Raw genomic sequence first — 21,990 nt, forward strand, 5'->3', positions numbered from 1 at the left:
TCAAAAGTTGTAACTCTGAAGCGTTTCCCTGTAGCCAGTTTGGGCTGATATTGCCTATGAGAAGCCTGTCACCTCTGCCCCACGATGAGGCATAGGAGTAGGTAGGTCATTTAGTGAAGATGAGTCTAACCCAGTCTAATGACAAATGTTGTAAAGGAGCCACATGTGGGTCACATGTAAAAATATTGTTGAGGGTGCCTATTTATAACTCTTATTTGCCTTACCAGCTGTTAAATTCTCAGAAGTCAGCTGTATCCCCAAATCAGCCCTGTAATTGGCAACTGATAACAGCATACTAATTCTTAGAAAAATTTCCTCTTGCTATGAGAAATACTATGATTTCGCAGCTAAGTAAATTAAAAACGAAAAATTTCCTTTGGGAACAAACAAAACAATAAACTTGGACCCAATGCACCCTGCCACCCCTACCGAAGTCAAAAAGGAGTAGAAAAGGAAAAAAGAATCAAAAGAAAATAATGGGGAAATCAGGAAAAGGAATTGTAGCATCAGCCCTCCCTTGGTGACAGATGTGAGGGTTAATAAAAAGAGGAAAGAACCCCCAGGGCACAGCCAGTCAGTCACACGAGTCAGCCCGATGGCTCACACCCTCCCACCCTCTCCCCTCCCCCCACCCCGTGACTGGCCAGGCGTCACTCACTGGGCAGAGACCCAGAGGGGGCGGGGACGAGAGCGAAGTCACGTGGGTGAAGCCGGCTAGACAATTAAAGAAACTGGTTTGAAGGGGAGGAGAGAGCGCTCATAACGTGGTGTCACGTTCCCAGAAACAACATCCCCCAGCATGCAGCGCAGCAACGACCGCCCGACCTTTGGGTTCCACGGGGCGTGTTGCAGGATGGGATTGGGAGTCTATGCCTCTGACAGAGCGGACCGGATGCGGGGTGGCAAGGAGTAAGGGTCGATTGGTCCGTCCGGATTGGTCGGTAAGGGCGGAGGCCCCGCCCATAGATGGTGACGACAAGCGGTCTCAGTACATAAGGCGTTGTGGCCCCCGACCGCCCCGCCTTAGCTCCCGCGCTAGAGAGAAACATGTATCGATTTCGCTCACAGCTCTTCACGGGGATTTCTGCTGCCGCCATCGCCCACTCTTCCCCTCGTCGTTTCTCGCCTTTGTTGTTAGCCGAAGATTTATCTCTTAGCCAGCCGCCGCACAGACGCACAAGTAAAAACTGCAGCTCCATCGGCTGATCCTCGCTGTGCTTTCAACTCCAGGCGGCCCCGGGCGTCCCACGATGCCGAAGAATAAGAAGCGGAACATTCCCCACCGCGGCGGCGGCGGCGGCGGCGCAGGAGCAGCAGCGGCGGCAGCAGCAGGTGAGGGCCGTCCTACCGCCGGCATCCTCGTCGCGGGCGGCCTGGTCCACGCGTCGTCCCTGGGCTCGGGCATTATGGGAGTTGTAGTACTTCGCCGTGGCATCCAGTTTCGGGGTTACCCCTGTGGAGGACGGGAGGACTACCACCCCCGACATGCCTTTCAGTCCGTGCACCGCTGTCCCCTCGCGCACAATGGCGGAGGCAGTGGAGCTTCTAGGGACTAGAGGCGGGGTGCCAGGGATAGTGTGCTGGGTTCCCGAACCCGGCGGGGAAGCAGGAGACTTGGGAGGAAGTGAGATTTTCCCGGGATTAGAGTGACAGGACGCAAAAGAATCTCGCACAGTTTTATCTGTAGTTGCTGGACCTCTCGGACACTCCCGCTCCCTCCCTTCAAATCCCCTTTCCAAAATGGAGTCTCTGGGGAATGTCACCCGCCCGCGGGCCTGGCACCATCCTTCCCAGGGTCGGGATTCCCGGCTGCTTCTGGCCCTTCCCTCTTGTCTCCTGTCTCCCTCGTGCGTAAGGCCGGCCGGCTCCTGCGTCAGCGGAACGGGGCTTGACAGCAGGGATCTAGGTCTGCTTCTCCAGTGTCGGTGACCTCCCTTTCTATTCTCTTCTCCCCAACCTCCCACCTCCAGGGGTGGCCTTGGAAGCTGGACTTCTAACCAGACGCCGAAGTCGGGAGCGAGGTTTCCCTCTCTTCTTTAGCCTTTACATCAACAGCCACTTGTCATTCTCAGGACGTGCCTCCCCAGACTCAGATTACCGCCCCTAGCCCTCATCCCCTTATCTCTGATCTCAGTACTCCTCTTCCCTCTCTCTGAGGCATGCTTGCAGTTCTAGACATAATTCACCTAAAATAGTCACTTAAGGAAGGCCTTCTAAAAACAAATTAAAAGGATGAGGAAGAAGTGATGAGAAAAACGAAAAAACAAACTCTTAGTTTTCTTACTTGGAACTGATATATTCTTTTATTCCTCTTGGTCAAATGGTTTGGAGGCTTTGCTTTATTCATTGTTTCTCAACTTTTAGTTGAATTACTGATAGTCACTGTTCTCGGTTGAGCTAAACCCATATCCTGTTCGGAATGATGCCAAACACCTCATTAGCTTTTCAGGTATTGTTACCTGATTAAGTTTTTTTCTCATAAATCCATCAAGCATAAGCCTGTAAAAAAAAAATAATGCAAATGTATTGGAAATTTCTGATTACCACCACTGGTAATTGAAATTCAGAATGATTTGCCTTGTTTCATGTAGCATAGATTATATTTTAGTTTAGAGGATGACTGAATTTAGTATTCTAAGAAAAGTAGTCAGGGGATTTACTACTAGAATATACTGATAGAATTACTACTTGCTCAAAGCTTATACAACTTATCAGAACACCTATTGGTGTTGCTGTGGTCTACAAAATGCTTTTTAAAACAATATTTTATCTATTTTTTTCTGCCTCTCAACTTTGAATCTCTATAACATGTATGATTATTTGGTTCCAACATAGTCAATGTGGACTAGTTGATAAGAGGGCCAGCCTTGAATACAGTATTACTTTTTGACTTACAATAGCTGTAATAATAATCTGGAATAATTTGCTTCAGTCTTTCTGGGCTTTATTTCCATTAACTGTAAAATGAGGGCAAACTTTTCTAAGGTTTCTTTCAACTCTGTTCCTTTTGTGTTCAATGTTCTAATATACCTTGTTATATTGATAGAAATTGTGGAAGGAGGGCCTTAGCTGACATAATAGTGGAGCATGAGTAATGTTGATAGCCTTCTTGTATTAGAAACATACTATATAACTACGTTTCAACTTCTATAGACAGTAACATAGTTTCCTTTTTCTACCAGTAAATGGAATAGAGTTTTGAGTTGTATTTGTCAAAAACTACTCCTGTATTTTAAAACTTTTGTTTTTTTCTTCACATAATATAAACAACTTTTTATGTAAATGTGGAGAAAGGCCTTCAGATCACAAGCTAAAGAGGTTACTGTTATGAACTTTTAAATTCAACATGGATAAAACTGAACTCATCATTTCTGTTAAACCCTCCCCTCTTTCTACCTTCCTTGTAACTATCAATGATAATTCTATTCTGTTAGTCATTTGACTTACAACCTGTGTCAGGCTCCTCTTTTGCTACCCATACATACATCTAACTAGTTACCAGGTTCTAGCAATTCTGTCTTTGTAATATTTCTTAATTATGCCTCTTTTTCCTCTTACATTGCTCCACTCTGAATCCAAAGCCTCATTACCTCTCTTGGCTTATTTCAGTATCATGCTGAATGGTTTCTCTGCCTCCCTTACCCCCACTTCAAAGTATCCTCCACTTAGTTTTTGACTTGATCTTCCTGAAATGCAGGTCTGACCATTTCACTCTATCTTTTTATTCAGTAAGCTTCAATAGCTTTCTATCACCTCTTCTATCAAATATAAATTCCTTTGGTTTTAGAGTTCTTTGAAAACTGGCCCCTTCCTACCTTTCCAATATTCTTAGAACTTCTTTCTATCTACACAATTCAGTGATATTGTCTTCCTTTGCAGTATGTTCCTCAAATTTTCATTGACTGTCTCCCATGCTTTGAAGATCTCCCATCTCCTGGCTTCCTTCAAGTCTTAGCCAAAGTCTGCAAGAAGCATTTCGTAGTCCTTAATATTAGTGCCTTCCCTCTGAGATTATCTCCAATTTATTGTGTCTATAGCATGTTGGTACATACTTGTTTATGTGTTGCCTTCCCTATTAGACTGTGAGCTCCTTGAGAACAGGGACTGTGATTTGTGATTTGCTTTTCTTTGAATCCCCAGTACTTTAGGACAGTACAGAGAATAGAGGTACATAATAAATGCTTGTTTACTTGACACAGAAGACATCTGCTTCCATCTGGTGCAGTTGCTCTTGGAGAAGGGGAATATATTCCCCTAGAGAATTTGACCTGTGCCTGTGACCCTAGAACTCTTAGAGGGAGGCAGCAAGTGAGAAAAATCAGCAGTGGGGGAAAATGAACCATTGGGAAATGGGACACTGGTGGGTTCAAAAGGAGGGGCTCCCCCCAACACATTGGCATGTTAATACCTTGGTATTTTGAATCATTGTTGATCTAATTAATTTTGAGAGTCATCTAGATGACACAAGTTTACAAAGTGTTATCTGGAGTCAGGAAGTCCTGAGGTCAAATATAACACTGGGCAAATCATTTAACCTCTTTTGTCTTATTTTCTTCATTTGTAAAATGAGGATAATAACATCTGCCTATCCTCTGTGAGGATAAAATGATAGATAAATGCTTGTGGTGGTGGTGGTTCTTAAAATCCCTTCCAACTTTAAAATCCCATAATTCAGCACCACAAATCTAATGTTGACTAAATTCCTTAAATTTAAATTTGAGGACTGAAACCTAACCTAGTCAGTTCTAAACTTTCCAATCTAGTACTTTCCATTGAATGCTTGCTAAATATGTGTTTGGATGGGATCTTTTAGGGGGATAGCTGTGGGGAAAAAAAAGACAGACATAATTTTAGTTCTGTTTTTTCCGTAATTGAAAAATGCTAAAGATAAAAACTTGTATTTATGTGAGGCTTTAAGATTTTACAAAGTGCTTTAAATCTAGCCACATCTTGACTTTCCCATCACTGTTTTGATATATTGTGAGTCAGCATAAGAAATGGAAATTTTTTGAGAATTTTGCAGTAGCTGCAGGTGCCAAAGAGCCTATGACCAGATTCTTAAGCCAGATTTTACAATAACATACTGTAAATGCTCTTTAAAAGCAAATATTTAGACTTCTCTTTTGGTATGAAGAGAGGGTCAAAAAGTTTTATATGGCACTTTCCAGATTGTAGGGGCATCATTCCCCTAACTCTCAGGTTGTAGAAGGGATAATTGTATTTACTCAAACTGTTGTGTATCTACTAAATGTTGAAGGCAGGTTTTGAGTTGACATCTAGTTTCCAAATCCAGTACTCTTTCTTCTACAAATATATTAACTTAAAGAGTAGCACAAATGGGGAAATCTTGACATGAAAGGAACATTTAAAATATTTCCTTTAAAGATATGTGTTGAATTGTTAGTGTTACCATTTTCCTACAGTGAAAGTGATAAAATTCATGTAGTGAAAATTTTTGGTTCTGGTAGGTACCAACAATTCAGGATTAAAATAACCTGTATAAAAGGAGACAACAAATGGGAAGATAATTTATAGATTAGATCTGTAACTTAAGATTTCATTTATGTAGCCTCAGCAATGTAGTTAACATATAGTAAATTTTAAAGATAAATTTTAACTAATATCTTCTGTTTTTATATCTGCCTAAATTTTCCTCGTATCCCCCTTCCCCTTCCAGAGAGCCATCCCATATAACAAAGAATTAAAATAAAAAGATGAAGAACAGGGAAAAAAATCTGACAACACATGCAATATTTCACCCCCGTGGACCCACCTCTGCAAAGAAGTGAGGGGAGGTATCTTCTCATATCTCTTCTTTGTAGCCAAGCTTCTTGTTTGTAATTTTGCAACATTTATTTTTGGTTATTTTGTGGGTTGTTCTTTCCACTTATATTTATTGCATACTGTTATTGCATATATTGTTCTCTTGACTCTGCTTACTTCACTTTGTATCAGTTCGTGAAAAATTTTTCCATGCTTTAACTATATTAAGTATTCTTTGTTTCTTGTAGCTGAATAAGTTCCATCACATTCATAATTTCTTAGGCCATTTGTTATATTTGTTTATTCATTTTCCAAGCAATGGGCAATCTACTTTGTTTCCATTTCTTTATTATTCAGGATCTTTTACTATTTTGTGGATAACAATGTAGCACTTAAAAGACTGTCCATCTATATAGATTACACTGTAGAAGCTAATTACAAAGTTAAAAATAGAATTGTAAACCTAACACAAAGTCAGATCCTGTGCTTACTGATGATGATCAGTTGTGCTCTAGTGAAAACAGTTGGAGATGTTTGCTTAAATGAAGCCTCAAAACTTCAATTATGTAAATTCAGTAACAGCTTGTTATGTGATTTGTGCAGGGTCACATAACATATTTGTCAGAGGTAGAACTTGAACCCAGCCCTTCTTTTACTGACTCTTGAATCCATATATCTTATTGCATCTCATTAATATTTAACAGAATGAAATCTCTTGTGCAGGGGAAAAAATATTGAACAAGAAATCATGAGATCTGCTTTCTAGTTCCAGCTTCTGCCCTTGTGATCATGAGCAAATCACTTTATTCCAGGGCTTTAGCTTTTTTATCTGGAAAATGAAATAATGGATTAAATTATAAAATAATTTTGTCTTCCATACTTTTGCAATCCCATTAGGCTCCAAACTGCTGGAACTTTTAGGAAGTATCTTAAAATACTTAAGAGTGCCCTGCCTATTTCATGTAAAGACTATCTCTTGTCATAGCACTTATTCCTTTCCTTCTTAATGAAAAAACAAAAAGCTTAAAAATCAATAATTATTTATATTTTTGGGAACATTGTGCAACTTTGTTTTCCTAAAGTATTAAGTACTGCTAAGGCATTAAGATAACACAGTAACCCAAATTTGAAGGTTCCTATGAAAGACATTCTTTCTTGGATGGAAGAATAGTGGGAAATCATACAATATTCTATTAAGATATGTGTACATACACAAACACTTACACATTTTAACTAAAATTAAACTCTAGTATTTTGGATGATCCCCTTTACCACTACTGTCAACTATAGTTAAGTTAATATTTTTTAATCCTAAAAAAGGAGAGGCAGCATTGCTTGTTGGTAAGAGGTACTGACTTTGTAGTTGGGAGAGCTGGGTTCAAGTCCTTCTGGCAAATACTAACTTTGGCCATGTGCATTATCATTTTGTCCCTCTCAGTTTCCTGCATTTTGAGCAACTGAGACTTAAGTTTCAGAGGAGGTGCAAAATCTGTATTGTACTTAAGCCAATAAAATCACATTAAGTATGTATAAAATAATATTAATAACGAGTTAAATTATTTTGCAAATGATATCATTTGGTTAGGGTATTTGAAGCATTATACTTCTAAAAGTAGGCTATTTAGTATTTTAGAACCAAGAAAACCTATTTTTCTTTAAATACCATGCATATAAATATAACCATCCCATCTTTAATTAATGTTAGTCAGCACTGATTGGTCTAAGAATGGGGAGTTTGGTTTACTAGTAATAGTAAAGTAGTGAGTCCATTTTCATTATGAGTGATCCTTCCCTTCCCTCAATTTTATAAACTTGGACTTTTGGTGTTAAAATGATAGAACTTACTGGAAGGAATTTGAAATCTTTGAATCCAACTCCCTCCTTTTGTAGGTTAGGAAACTGAGACCCAGAAAATGATTTTTCTCAAGGTCACATAGAGTTTAATGATACAAAAGATTTGAAATTCAAACTTAGATCTAACTCACTTAGCTTAGTATCTGGCAGATAATAGATATTTCATAAATGCTTATTGGTCAACAGACTGATTTAAGTCCTCTGGCTCCAAGTCTGGCTTTTTTCATTATACTATGGTTCCCCCAGATGAGATTAAGGAGTTACTATGTGCATAACTATGCTAGGCATTAGAGGTCTTCTTGGGTCATGGATTTATATTATGATCTTATTAGGAAAAAAGATTATATACAAAAGTAATGCTAACATAGATCATTCATATGTAAGAAATAGAAATCAAAATGCTTAAAATGGGTCATCCCTGCATTTTAGAATCCTCATGAAAATCAAGTGAATATATTATCAAAGCATCTTAACTTTTTCTCTTTCCCTCTTAGGTGGTCAACATCGAAATGTGCAGCCTTTTAGTGATGAAGATGCATCAATTGAAACTATGAGCCATTGCAGTGGTTTCAGTGATCCTGCTAGCTTTGCTGAGGATGGTATGCTTCTTTTTGCAATTATGAGTAGATGTTGCTTCAGATAAAAGGATGTTTTAAAATATAATTTTATAATTATGGAAAATCTTTTTAGAAACTGAGACAAGCAATTGCCCTATTCCTTCTTCTTTCTATTAAAATTAATATTTCTTGGCTTGTATTTCACTAGGGCCAGAAGTCCTTGACGAAGAAGGAACTCAGGAAGATTTAGAATACAAACTGAAGGGATTAATTGACTTAACATTTGACAAGAGGTAAGCAGCATTTTGAAAAAAAAATTCATGTGGGACATCTTAATTACATAACATTTTATGTAGGTTATTTTTTATGATGTTAAATTTTGATTTTTTTTTCTTTTTCCTTTGGATTCCGAACCCAGACTATGGAATTACTTTTAAAGCATTGTTCACATATAATTAGCAAGTGGCTACGTTTTTTAAACTTAGTGAAATGTTACTTGGTATAATGAAAATTTAATTTTTAACTAGAAATTACAAAAATATCTTTATTTTTGTCCTTTTACTTGGTAGTGTAATAAAAGAAGAAAATGGAGAAACAAATCTATTTATTTAAATAAGAACCATGTTAGTATTTTTAGATATATTGGTATTATACCAAATGTAGAGTATCCTAGAGTTATAAAAAATGAGCTAACAAATGTCAGTCTAAAAGTATCTTAGCTTTATCATGTCTAAATATTTTACTTTCTACAGTGCGAAGACAAGGCAGGCTGCTCTTGAAGGGATTAAAAATGCAATGGCTTCTAAAATTCTTTATGAATTTATTCTGGAGAGAAGAATAACATTAACAGATAGCATTGAACGTTGCCTAAAAAAAGGTAATTTTTAAAAGTATTAACAGTTATAAACAATCATGTTTTGCACTTTCTTTAGAATAGTATTGTAAAGGCCATAACAATTATGGGTGGCCTTACTTTGGGGGATGACTATCATTGCTTGTGCTAAGTTTTTCGTAAGTTTTTTTCCTTAAAGCTTCTGATAATTTTTATACTGAGGCAATTAGAGATAGTACAGCATTCTTCAGTCAGTTTATTTAGGGGGATTCAACTTTTTGGTAGCCAACTGGGTTACTATGGGTAGGCCTTTGGTTGAAGAAATTCCTGCATCTTCCACTTAATTTTTTTTTTTTTTTTTTTTTTGGCAAGGCAGTTAGAGTTAAGTGATTTGCTTAGGATCACACAGCTAAGTTAAGTGTCTAAGGCCAGACTTAAACTCAGGTTCTCCTGACTTCAGAGCTAGTGCTTTAATCACTGTGCCCCCCCCTAGTTACTGCTCCCACTGATCATAACTAACATACTTATAACTATGTTGCATTTACTATGGATGTGTGAATTATAGAACTTTAGGTAAGATCTTTTAGAATCCATTGGTTATATTTAGCATGTATGTTCTCTGTTAAAGTACTATCAGTCTGGTATTAATTTGTTTTAATTTCACTTGAATGTGTAGAAGTCTTTAGTCTCCATAATTCTCTTAGTTACTACTCATATAACATTTTTTTGTCATTTGCAATTATATAAATAAAAATTCTTGACTATCAATGAAAAATTTAAAAAGAACTTTATTCAGACTACCAGCCCAGATATTTCCCCTTCTATTCTAAAGGGAAGCCCTCCCTACCTCTTCCTTTCCCCTTTAGCTTATGTGTCAATCCCAATATATCTCCATTTATGTAGGAGCAATGGCTAGTGACAGAAGACTTTTCAGACATACTTGGAGAATAGGGTGGGGAATGGGATGGAACTAAGAAGGAAAAAAATAATATAAATAAATATGTATTTTGCAAATACCAAAGCCCTGTCTAAAGGTATAGTTTAGGCTAAGCAATAATAGAAATAATCAGAAACTCTTTGGAAGAATTCAACAAGCATTAAATTTAATTAATTAAATTAAATATTAAAGTCTTTTTTGTTGTTCAGTTTCATTCGTATCTGTGATCCCATTTGGGGTTTTCTTAGCAAAGATACTGGAGTAGTTTGCTGTTTCCTTCTCCAGTTTATTTTACGGATGAGTAAACTAAGACACAAAAACTGGATTTAGTGACTTGCCCAGAGTCATATAACTAGTAAGTGTCTGAGACCAGATTTGAACTAGGAAGATAACTCTTTCTGACTTTTGGCCTGAGACATTCACTGTCCACTCTGCCACCTAGCTGCCCTAAATCTTTATTTACTTTGCATAATTAAATTGTAAGCATTTCTTAACTAAAAGTTACAAAAGACTACAAAAATTACTTGCTCTAGTTAACTTTACAACACTTGTAAGGAGATTGGGGAATAGGCATTGTAAAGTCAGAAGACTTCTAATACTTTATAGTATTAGAAAAATGGTTATCTTCTCTTATAAATCAAGGTTAATTTACGTGTGGCCTTTGCATAGTCAGTTATATTTTTACTTTTCTTTCCTCTCCAGGAAAAAGCGATGAACAGCGTGCAGCTGCAGGACTGGCATGTATTCTTTGTGTACAATTGGGGCCTGGAATTGAAAGTGAAGAGGTTTTAAAGACTCTTGGACCTATTCTAAAGAAAATAATATGTGATGGAACAGCTAGTATCCAGGCTAGACAGGCTGTAAGTATTATGAGTCAGTGTTCCCAGTTTAAGTATTCCTCTGAGGAATCCAGGCATAAACAGACATTATTTTAATGTACTTCTCTGATAACCATCTTTATTTCTTCTTAATAGTCTTTATTGATTTTTTTACTTTAATTTAAGGGAATGGCATTTAACATTATTCAAATTGGTCCCTTGCCTCTTTTTAAGGTTTTTTTTTTTCTTGGATCATATTTAGCAGATTTCTGAAAGTAAAACTATGTTGTATTATTAAATAATAGAATATGTTACCAAGGAAGCTTGTTGGAAGTCTCTTAAAATAGTTCTTCATTCCATGTGCTTTGAATAATTTAAGATAAGTTAAGCAAGTAGTTTAAAAAAAAAACCAAAACTAAACACCTGGCTACTCACTTAGGCATGTAGCAGAAATAAATTGCAATTTCTTATTTTTTCTAATGGGACTTAGAGAATCGGGAACACCTCACAAGGGCTACAATTTAATCTGTGCCATAATTGCTCCTTTGTTGATTTATCTAGCTCAGTCCACTCTTTTTTGATGGAAGCAGTTTGGTTAAGTGTTCTCTTCCTCTTCAGATGCTCATATATATATAACATGCACTTATCTGTTTTATTCCTCAAGTAGAATATGTACTCCTTCAGGATAGATCTTTGCTTTGGTCTTTTTATGCCTAGTCTCTAGAAGACAGAAGACTACCTTGCATAAAATGAGTAATGCTTGTTCAGCCGGATTTGAGTAATTATTTGAACTTGATAAGATTCAGAGATGTTTTCAAAGTGTTTTTTCTGACTCAAAAAAATCATTGGATAAAAAAATCTAAGTGCTAAAATTATAATTTTTATGGTATAAGGATTAAAAATGAAGACTCAAGGTCCAATTCTCTCTGAAATGATTATTAGTTGTGTGACACCATTTTATGTGTCATCTAGCTTATCTCAGTCTCACTTTCGTCATCTATTGGACTGGATGGCTTCTCAGGTCTGTTTCATTTCAAAATCTATGATTTTCTTACTTGGTAACTAATTAGGATTAGGGGTGGTTTTCAAACTCGTTGTTTTAAATTGTATATAATCAATTTTATCTTAAAAGTAAGGTTCTGCATAGGAAAAAGAATTTCTTGTCATATGGTGGCAGTAATTGCAAATAGCCCAGTACTATATAATTAGGATACGTCATTATAAGGGGGAAAGAATCTCAGTCTGACCCATGAAAAGTCTGGTCCTGAGGATTAAAAAGGACAAAAGATCAAAAAGTAAACTTCCCTGGGATCAGCAATTTACTATGAATGAGTTCATTTTTAAAAGAAAAATCTGTCCTTAGGTATTTAAAAAATTCTGTTTCATTCACTGAAGATACGTAGATTGACTTTAGTGATCTTGGTAGAAAAATGGCATTTTCTTTGTTTATACACATAAAAGATTTCTAAACTTGTTTTAGCATGAGACTGTAATTGACTTTACAGAATATAAAGAAAAAATATAGCAGAATATAGATGCTAAAAGGGCAGTTTCTTTTTTAATTTTTTCCTTTTTGCTTTGTCAGCATTTCATGACATTTTAAAATAAATTGTGTAAGATTTCATTTGATATGATTAGGGAGAGGAGGTAATGGAAATAATGGTGTTTCTTGATTGGGGGAAGAGAATTGATGGCTTTAGTTTATATTACAATTATATTCTTTATATGAGTTATATTTGTGAGACTATTTAATGAAAAGTAGGATCATGGATTTATCCAAGTCCACAATCAAATTCTAACAGCCAGAATTAGTACCCAAGTATTTTAACTCCTGTACCAGTGCTTTTCTACAGCGCTGCTCTTGGGGACTTCAGAAATGCATATTTAAACAATTTTTCCATGAACTTAAATTACAATTTAATTAGAAAGCCTTCAATTAAATTGAAATAAAATTGTAAGCATTAAATTACCTCCCTTCTCTTCTGTGTTTAGTGTGCAACTTGCTTTGGAGTTTGCTGTTTTATTGCCACAGATGACATTACTGTAAGTATAAAATTTTAAATATGTTTTATTACATATCTAGTATAATAAAGTTTAAATTAGTCATCTTAATTTATCTTCTTGTGAATTAGGAGTTATATTCAACAATGGAATGTTTGGAAAATATCTTCACCAAGTCATATCACAAAGAGAAAGACACTAATGGCATCTGCAGCACCCCTAATACAGTGCTTCATATCAGCTCTCTTTTAGTGTGGACATTGTTATTGACTATCTGCCCAATCAATGAAGTGAAGAAAAAGATTGAGATGTAAGTATTTAATTTTTGTCTATTTTATTTCCAGAAAGCACTGTCTGTTTTCTGATAGCATACTAGATGTAAATTTCATTAAAAAAATTTCTTGCAGGTAATCTAACAGCAACTAACTTTTATTTTCTAGGCATTTACACAAACTTCCGAGCCTGCTTTCTTGTGATGATGTTAACATGAGAATTGCTGCTGGTGAAACTTTGGCTCTTCTTTTTGAACTTGCAAGAGAAACTGATAATGTAAGTATTTTAGAGGTGCATAGTAGTAAATTACATTTGCATTTATGGTATAGTTGCACTTGATTTTTTTTTTTCCTTTGACCAACTGTTTGGATTTAGAGAAATATATTAATATTTATTTGAAGAAATTGTTATATCCAAGGGGAAAAAATGATAGTTTTAGATATTTGGTTGGTATGAATGCCTAAAAATATCAGTCAAAGGAGTAATAATAATGTTACCTACAATTACATAGTATTTTGTGGTTTACAAAGTGCTTTTGCACATATTATCTCTTTTGATTCACTTAATTCTATGAGAGAGGTCGAATGAGCATGTCCCATGTTGTAGCTAAGTAAACAGACTCAAAGAAGTTAAGTGATGTCTTTTCTCACAGATCACACCATATCTGTTGTGCATTTATTTATCAAGCATGTGCATCTCTTTGTTGATCCCATTTTGGAACTTTCTCAGCAGAAATACAGCAGTGGTTTGCCATTTCATTCATCTCATTTTACAGATGAAGAAACTGAGGCAAACAAGATTTAGTGTCTTGCCAGGCTCATGTAACTAGGAAGTGTCTGACATCAGATTTGAACTTGGGAAGATGACTGCAGGCCTGGCTCTCTTAATCCACTATGCCACTAGTTCCCAGTTTCTGAGCACGACTCAAAATCTTGCTGATGCTGATTCCAGCACTTTTAATCTACACTACGTTGTTCTCCACAAATTGTAAGAAATTAGGCTTAGCGTGTTAGTTGGACATAAAAATCTACCATCTAGTTGAGTAAAAACATTGGCATATAAATTTTTCCAAGTCATGAATAAAAATTGGAAAATGTCTCATTTTTAAAGTTGATGGCTCTTGTGTCCTATAATCTCTGAAGATTGATGACAAGGCCATGGGCTTTTACTTTATATGTTATTGGAGAATCCTTTTGAAATAGTGAGAAGAGACCTGGAAGAAGAGTAGGTTTTCCTCATGTTGGAGGAAAACTAGTAAAGTATTATTATTACTAGTCCTGGCTTCATCCCTGTCTTCAAAAGGCAGATTTTCTGAAATTGACAGTGGTGATCAATATCAAGTAGAATTGACAGTGAACTTTGTAGATAGGCATACTTACTCAGAAAACATGAACTTCAAAGCCTGAATAAACTTATCTTGCTTCCAAGATTTACTTACTACTTAGAAATTATTCAAAATTGCTACCAGCTAAGCTTACTACTATGTTTCTGAAAAAATGCACTTCCCTATTGTTCTTAATAAGTGTTTTGTTTTTGGTTAGCATGACCACATTCCAAGAATGTTTATTTATTTGCTTAAGTTGCAAGTTTTTCTTTATGATCAAGAACTTTTGAAATTAGAACCAGTTGTATTATTGTGAAAGATTTTTGTTTTATTGTTGATTTTGCCTAGAAGGTAAATTTTTTTTTTTTAAAAACATTCTCCCCCATTCACTAAGAATGCCTTATTTCTCCAACTCTTAAGGTCCTACTGGGCAAGGACCACCCATTGTTGTGGACAGTCTTAGAACACAAAGATAGGTTGAACTGGTTTAGATGAATGAATTTAGAAGAGGAAAGATAACTACTTTATTCATTTGAGAGAAATATTTGGTAAATAAATGGTCTCTTGCATTTGGTGTTTACTTGTCAGCTTGCTTGTGTACCTAATTTACATATGCTAAAGTTTCACTTTAGCGTAGCTGGATACCAGTGAGGAAGCAGGTACTTTCCATTTCCAAATTGAAAAACTCTTTACAATGTGATTTCCAGAAAAAGGTTAGAAATATGATCAGGAAAAACCAGTTTTGTTTTTTTCACTAGGATTTTTATTATGAAGACATGGAATCTTTGACTCAGAAGCTCAGAGCTTTGGCTACAGATGGAAATAAACACAGAGCCAAAGTTGACAAAAGGAAGCAGCGATCTGTCTTCAGAGATGTTCTGAGGGCTGTGGAGGTAATCTTAAATTCTTTGGCTAGGTTCTGTGAATCTAGAGCTATTTTTATGATCACTATTAACCAGAAAAATCCCTTGCTTACTGTATACTCCATACAGAGTCCAATGTGATTCACTGTAGTAAAAAAATGAGATTTCTTATAAAGTGCTTTTAAGTCACAGTAAATTAAAAATTACCACTTTAAATTTTTCAAAGCAGTTTTACATATTTTCTCATGTTTTTCAACCAGAAACACTGAGGCAGAAAAAAAATCAGCATAATCCCAGGTTTATAGATAAGTTAACAAAGGTATAGAGAGTTAGTGGCTTGCTGAAATTAGTCATATAGCTAATTAGTGATAGAGTTGGGATTAAAATTATAGTTTTTCTCAGTTTTATTCTCTTTCTTGAGATTAAGCTGTTTGACGAGGCTAGTTGTACTACTCCTGTAGACGTTGAGCTATATGACATTACATTAGTTTTTATATTAGAAGTTGTAGATTAATCTTTGTTATTATTTGTGTTTACATGGCTTTCTCCTCCCACCAAAAGAAAAATTGTCATTTATTTCATGTCTTTGGGTTGAAATAGTCACCTGCTTTGCACACTTATAATTTAATGTCTTTTATGTTTGGCACATAGATCCTTAATAAATACTTGTTAATTATTTTGCCCATGCCCATTTTACATTTTACTGTAATTTTTCATTGTTTTGATCTCAAATTAATACCATGATAATATTTTCTTTTATGAATATATGTAGATTTTGAATACCATAATTTAGCAAAAATGGATTAGTTTATTTCTCAAGGGACCTTAGAGTTCTAAAATCCTGTGATTCTTATAACCTTACTTGATTATTTAAAATGAGAGGGAATAAAGGTAGGGTACAGTAATAAATATTACTAGTTTGTCATTCCCCTGCCTGTAAAAATTTGGAAATATGTCATACAGGATAATATAGGAAGTTATCTAGCTGCTTCTAGTGTCCTTGTTATACATAGTATCTTTTTAGAAAGAATAAAGAACAATAATTTTGGAATCATAGAATTTTAGATCAAATTGCTGAGATTATAAATGTCATGTTTTGTTTTGTTTTGTTTTGTTTTTTTGCATTTTACAGAGTAGCAAACTTGATGCCTAGAGGGATTTTGAACTAGGATTGTGTAACTCCCAAATTCAGTGGGAAAGTTTGGTGCTCTTTTCTGGCTTTCAAGTTTTGGCTCTTCCACTTCATAGATGTCACTTAACTTATGAGGGCCTAAATGGTCACAGTTTGAAAGGACCTTGGAGATTATCTTAGTTTTAAATTCTTTCATTTTATAGATGGGATCATTTAAAATTTTATTCATGTTTCAGGTATCATGAATAGAAAGCCAAATCATGTTTTGCATAATTGTTTAGCAGTGCATTTATTTGAATATAAGTATAAAAGAGGCCATTCTTTGCCTCAATTTTTACCTAGCCTTAGTTGCCTCAGTCAAAGATCTGTTAAAGACCTTAGCTTAAAAAAGCCAAGGTTTTCCACTGTTTCGGGAGTAACCCCCATCATCTTGATTTGTATCTTGCCACTGGACACAGATGACTCTGAAGGAGACAGTGAGGCTGGTGACTGCTCACCCTTATTTAAATCCAACTCACTTGCGCATATATCTTGACATCATCCTTCTGATGTCATGGTCCTCTTGAAGAACAAAGGACAAATAATAACAATATATATGTATTTATGTGATTAGAAATTTAGCTACCTAAAGAAATATCCCTTTTTTTAAAAAAAAAAAAAATTATAGGAGCGTGATTTTCCAACTGAAACTGTTAAATTTGGACCTGAACGTATGTATATTGATTGCTGGGTCAAAAAACAAACTTATGACACTTTTAAGGAGATTCTGGGAACAGGAATGCAGTATCATCTGCAGGTAAGTTGCTACTATTATCTTTTTTCCTTTTCATTTTTAAAATTTTGAATAAGTTTGTAAAGTTGTTTATTTAGTTTAGCTTTTGTATTTGGGGAGTGTGAATGAATGCTTTTTTATAAGCATTTTAGAAGTCAGTAGATTTTTCTGCCAAAACTTTTAAAAATACTGGACATCTGGAAATATCTTTATTTTGGTGGTCTTCCATAATTTCCCAAGTTAGAAATACAAGACCAAAAAGTTAGTTTCTGTGATATAAATTTAAGACCTAAGTAAGGGACTGCTGTCACTGCTTTTATTGGTAAAAGAAACTCCCATTATCAGTGAAGGTCATTATGTTCTTTGCAGTTCCATAGTCTTAAACGATTGGAATTACTGAGATTTAAGTAACTTGCCCAATAACTGCATAGTCATTATATGTCAAAGGCAGAATTGGATCCCCATTTTTCTTTCTTTCTTTTTTTTTTTTCTTACTCAAAGATAGGTTTATTTAGGAGAAAAGGTTACAAACAAAATAAAAGGTAAAATAGGCACTAGAAGTAGCAAATATGAAATAGTTGGGAGAGCAGTAGTGGAACCCCTCCCCCCCCCCCTTTTTTTTTTTTGACTTAAGGGCTAGTATTCATTGTGACATGTTGCTTTTCTTTAAGTGTAAAAGATGTAGCAACAATTTACAGAAATGAAAAGCAGCTGGTTGAAATTTGTATTTATGCTGTTTTCTTTAAGGTTGTTATGTAACATTTACTGACAAACATTAAACTCTCATTGATTTATTTTTTAGTCAAATGAATTTCTTCGGAATGTATTTGAGCTTGGACCACCAGTGATGCTTGATGCTGCAACTCTTAAAACAATGAAAATTTCTCGTTTTGAAAGGGTAGGTTTTTAAAGCCTTATTAGCATTAAAGAAAAATTGAACTAAAAATAACATTTGCCCTATAGATAGCGTTTAACTATAATCCAGTGATTTGGATTTAATGATTTATGTTTTCTATGATGATGATGCTGATACCAAGACCTTGGTTTTATTTTAGTTGGGTTGGGATTTTTTCATATTCTTGAATTATGGTTTGACTGACTAAATCCTTTATGTAACAGTCTACCTGACTTGTTTGCAACTGCAACTTTGCACACATATACATATTCACATATGTGTTTGTTATAGAAATAAGTATTTATTATAAATGGCCCCTTCCCCTCAACACAAATGACCATTTAGGAATGACCATACCTAAAAGACTTAACCTTTTCTCCCTGTGTTTGAAATTTTTCTCCCCCTTTTCTTCTGTCTTCCTCTTGAGAACTGTATATCTTGCTACTATCTGGGATTCATCCTAATCTCTTAGGTTCTTCCTTAGTAACATTACTTAATATCTAGATTCTTTGTATGTGGGTTGTCTGGACTTGAAAAGGAAAATGAAAAAGGGTGGAGTAGAAGTCAGAGGCTTTTTTTTGTAGTATTGCAAATTAGAAATTGTACATTATAGATTCATTAAACCTTTGTGTTCTAGCTTTTGAATTTAAACTAAGTAATGTTACTGTGAGAAAATTTATTCAAAATTTCAAACAGTCAGTTTTAATTTTTGTATCACACTCTCCTTTTCAGTGTTAGGCCAAAAAATGTATAAAGCTTAGCTGTATAAGCACATACAAGTTTTATTTGACTCATTGTTGTTCTTTTGTTTGTTTGCTTTTTAGCATTTATATAATTCTGCAGCATTTAAAGCTCGAACAAAAGCTAGAAGTAAATGCCGTGACAAGAGAGCAGATGTTGGAGAATTCTTCTAGATTTCTTCTATACAAAAACAACTACTTATTTCCTAATTCAAGATCTTTTCTATAATTTCCAAAGTATTTAACAATTTTTATCATGAGGGTGGGTGATAGGGTGAACATATATTACTTAGATAAATTTTGTAATGGGGCCTAAATTCCTTATAACATTTATTAATGCTGTATAACATTTATTAACACAGTATTCCAAATAAGTGTAATTATTGAAGCTTCTTTGTATATAGAATTAGTAAACTTTTAAATAAAATTTTTATAATGTTTGATCAGAATCCATTTATGAAGCAGGGCAAAAATCTTTTGGCTCACCTCAGATAATTTCCTGAATGAAAAAGGCATGTTATATAAATTTCCACAAGATAATATATATCTTAGTCTCTGGTTTCCCGAAATGTTAATTGACTGTTAACAATCCAAATCCTTACCCTTAAAGATTTGTAAATTTCTACCATAAGGTAGAAAAATTGTGACCCAATTCTAAAAGTTTCTTATTCTCTTAAAAAGCTGCTATATTTGTCCTTTAAATGGAACTTGATTATTGTAATTGTTCAGTTAGCATACTGGACTTAAAAAGGAATTATTCCATTGCACAATATGTGCAAACTTTCAGCTACACAAAGACATTAGATAGTGCTTTTGGAATTAATCAAATGTTATATGCCATATCACTTATGAATCTTATCTTTAAAAGCAATAACACTGATTTTTGTCTCCAATGTAAGATCATGTGTTCATTGCTTTAAAATAAAGATTTTTCTTCATTAAGTGTTTCTTTTTTTCAACAATGGGAAACTTCGTTAATTGAGATAAATACTTCTAATTGACTTTGGAAGAAATGTTTAATCCTTGTGTCTTATGTAATGCCAAAAATCTGCAAATGTGTGTGCTTATATGATAGATATAAAAAGTCAATGACTGACAAATAACAAGACTGATTAGATACTTCCTTAAAATAATATTTCCTTTACAAGTAGACTTTCTCCCCCCCCCCCCAAAAAAAAAAGAAAACTAACTTTCTAATGTCCTACTTCCTTTTAAATATTTTAGCAAATGTTTAAAAGTTTGAAAATCACTAAAAATTTAGACGGTATTTTTGGGAGAATAGTGACAATGTAGAAAAGGATATAATGATCAGATAGAATGGCTTTCTCAAATGGTAAATCTTGCCACACCAAATTTCTTTCTTTTAACAGGGGTACGTTGTTAGATTAGTAATTATGTAAATTAATTTGGCAAGATAATAATTTGGATAAAGACAGAAATGGCAAGTTGATCAGAGAGTATTGAGGCCAATATAATAATTAGCATTTTATTCATAAGGGTAAAGTTAAATTCACACAAAATATGAAGAAAAATCTGACACAACAGTTAATCTGAAAAAAAGAATTTGTGCAAACTTCGTGTGTGGGAACAATATGATATGGCTGTCAAATAATAAGTGATATTTACTTGGCATCGGTATTTGTATAACATTTCCTTGGGCCATTTGCTAATCAACATTTCACATTGGCAAATTGAATCCTGAAAGAGGTTCCTTTCTTCAGAATCTAGGGATAAATCTGAGAGATTGAAGCTTATTGATTTTCCATTTTGTGTAGCCCAGCAGTCAACTGATGGTCATCAATTAGCTTTTACTGTGTGATATTCATGAGAAGACAAAAGCAAAAGCAATAGTTACATAGGAATTTTCCCCTCCTCCACTGTCCCCAAACAAGGTGCCTTCTACCCTCTGGTTCGTCCCTTGGAGTCCCACTGTAGACCTACCAATTTTGGTGCAAGGGATTGGCAATGGATGAATTATTCCCTTGTTCTGCTGGTTTTGCTATTTGAAGGATAATCCACTATTGGGCTAAGTCAAGCTGGTTCAGTCATTCTGTTGCTATTAGCTCTAGTTTCTGATAAGATTTCTCTGATAGACCTTCCAAAGTGACCAATTATAGGCACTCCTTAATATTTGTCCACCTAAAATCTGGAGGAGATAAAAAGGAAGCTACAAGTGCTTGTAAAGACAGGCTGGCTAGTTGGGAGAGAGGGCAGCTTCCCTTCTCGACAGAAGTACTTGCTACCCAGGGAATAACATCCCTTTAGCATAGCCACTGAGCTTGAGTACTAGCAGCCAATTAAGGTCTTACCACTAATCACACAAATTCCCCAGTGTGGTGGCCTACAAAAATCAGGCAATCTGAAGGGGGCAGGCTTAAAAAGGTGCTCTCCATCACACATATGCAGCAACAAAGCAATCCTAAACTCCCTCTACTTTCCTTGAATACTCCTTGTGGGTGTGTTTTGGGAGGGAGAAGTAATTATTTATAAAACATCTCATTTGTTTCTCCAAACAGTGAAGCAAGTACCGCAAGCATGTTTTGTCCCATTTTGCAAATGAGGAAGCAAGCTTATTGAGGTGTAATAAGTGATTTACTTGTGGTCATATTACTATGAAATGGAATTTATGCCCAGGTGTTTACGACTTCCAAGTCCGATGTTTTATTTACTATATTAGGCTACCAAAAAAATAAATAAAGCCATCTTGATCTTTAGAGTATCCAGGAAATAGATCTACTATAACTGCCTCCAGACTATACTATTATGTTCATTCTCAGGCAACCCTGTTTAGTAAGAAAATGCCTTGGAGAACCTTTAGGTTGTGAACTCTGAGGGTAAGAAATTCTTTTGCCTTTTTTGTTATCACACTGATTTGATAAATTTTGAAATAATGTCAGGAAAGCCAAAGGTTCTTTGAGTCCTTGGAGGAAAGACCATGATTAGCAGCAGGAATTAGGTGGCAATCATGCTGTAGTTAAATACCAAGAGTATGGGAGCAAAAAATCTATGAAGATGGAGACAGATGGTACAGAGGTAGGCTGTGGCATGGGGACATGAAATATGATGGTGAAAGGAAAGGGAAGCAGAAGGGTAGAAAGTATTATTCACATAATCGTAGATTGCAGTGAGGAGCACTAGGCAGCATAGATTTGATGGAGATAGAAAGATGATTAGGCATCAAGAGTTTTTTTTTTTGTTTGTTTTTTTTTAAATAGGGTTTGGGGTTTTT

The 21,990-nt window shown here is 35.2% G+C and overlaps 1 protein-coding gene across 2 annotated transcripts; it reads left to right on the forward strand.

Annotated features, from left to right (window-relative positions):
- Nucleotides 1–870: 870 nt before the first annotated feature.
- On the forward strand, nt 871–19,703 carry IFRD1 (interferon related developmental regulator 1). Of its 2 annotated transcripts, none has more exons than XM_012550973.3 (12): nt 871–1,332; nt 8,112–8,216; nt 8,383–8,467; nt 8,927–9,051; nt 10,646–10,803; nt 12,754–12,804; nt 12,894–13,072; nt 13,203–13,311; nt 15,118–15,252; nt 17,022–17,150; nt 17,929–18,024; nt 18,846–19,703. In XM_012550973.3, exons 1-12 carry the CDS (start codon nt 1,251–1,253, stop codon nt 18,933–18,935), a joined length of 1,344 nt encoding a protein of 447 aa, XP_012406427.1. In that variant the 5' UTR covers nt 871–1,250; the 3' UTR covers nt 18,936–19,703. The 2 variants fall into 2 exon arrangements, with proteins under 2 accessions (XP_012406427.1, XP_012406429.1); XM_012550975.3 differs by lacking the exon at nt 871–1,332 and adding an exon at nt 5,686–5,795 and having other exon boundaries at nt 18,846–19,028.
- The last annotated feature ends 2,287 nt before the right edge of the window (nt 19,704–21,990 follow it).

This window comes from Sarcophilus harrisii, chromosome 5, assembly GCF_902635505.1.
Source record: "Sarcophilus harrisii chromosome 5, mSarHar1.11, whole genome shotgun sequence".
NCBI lineage: Eukaryota > Metazoa > Chordata > Mammalia > Dasyuromorphia > Dasyuridae > Sarcophilus > Sarcophilus harrisii.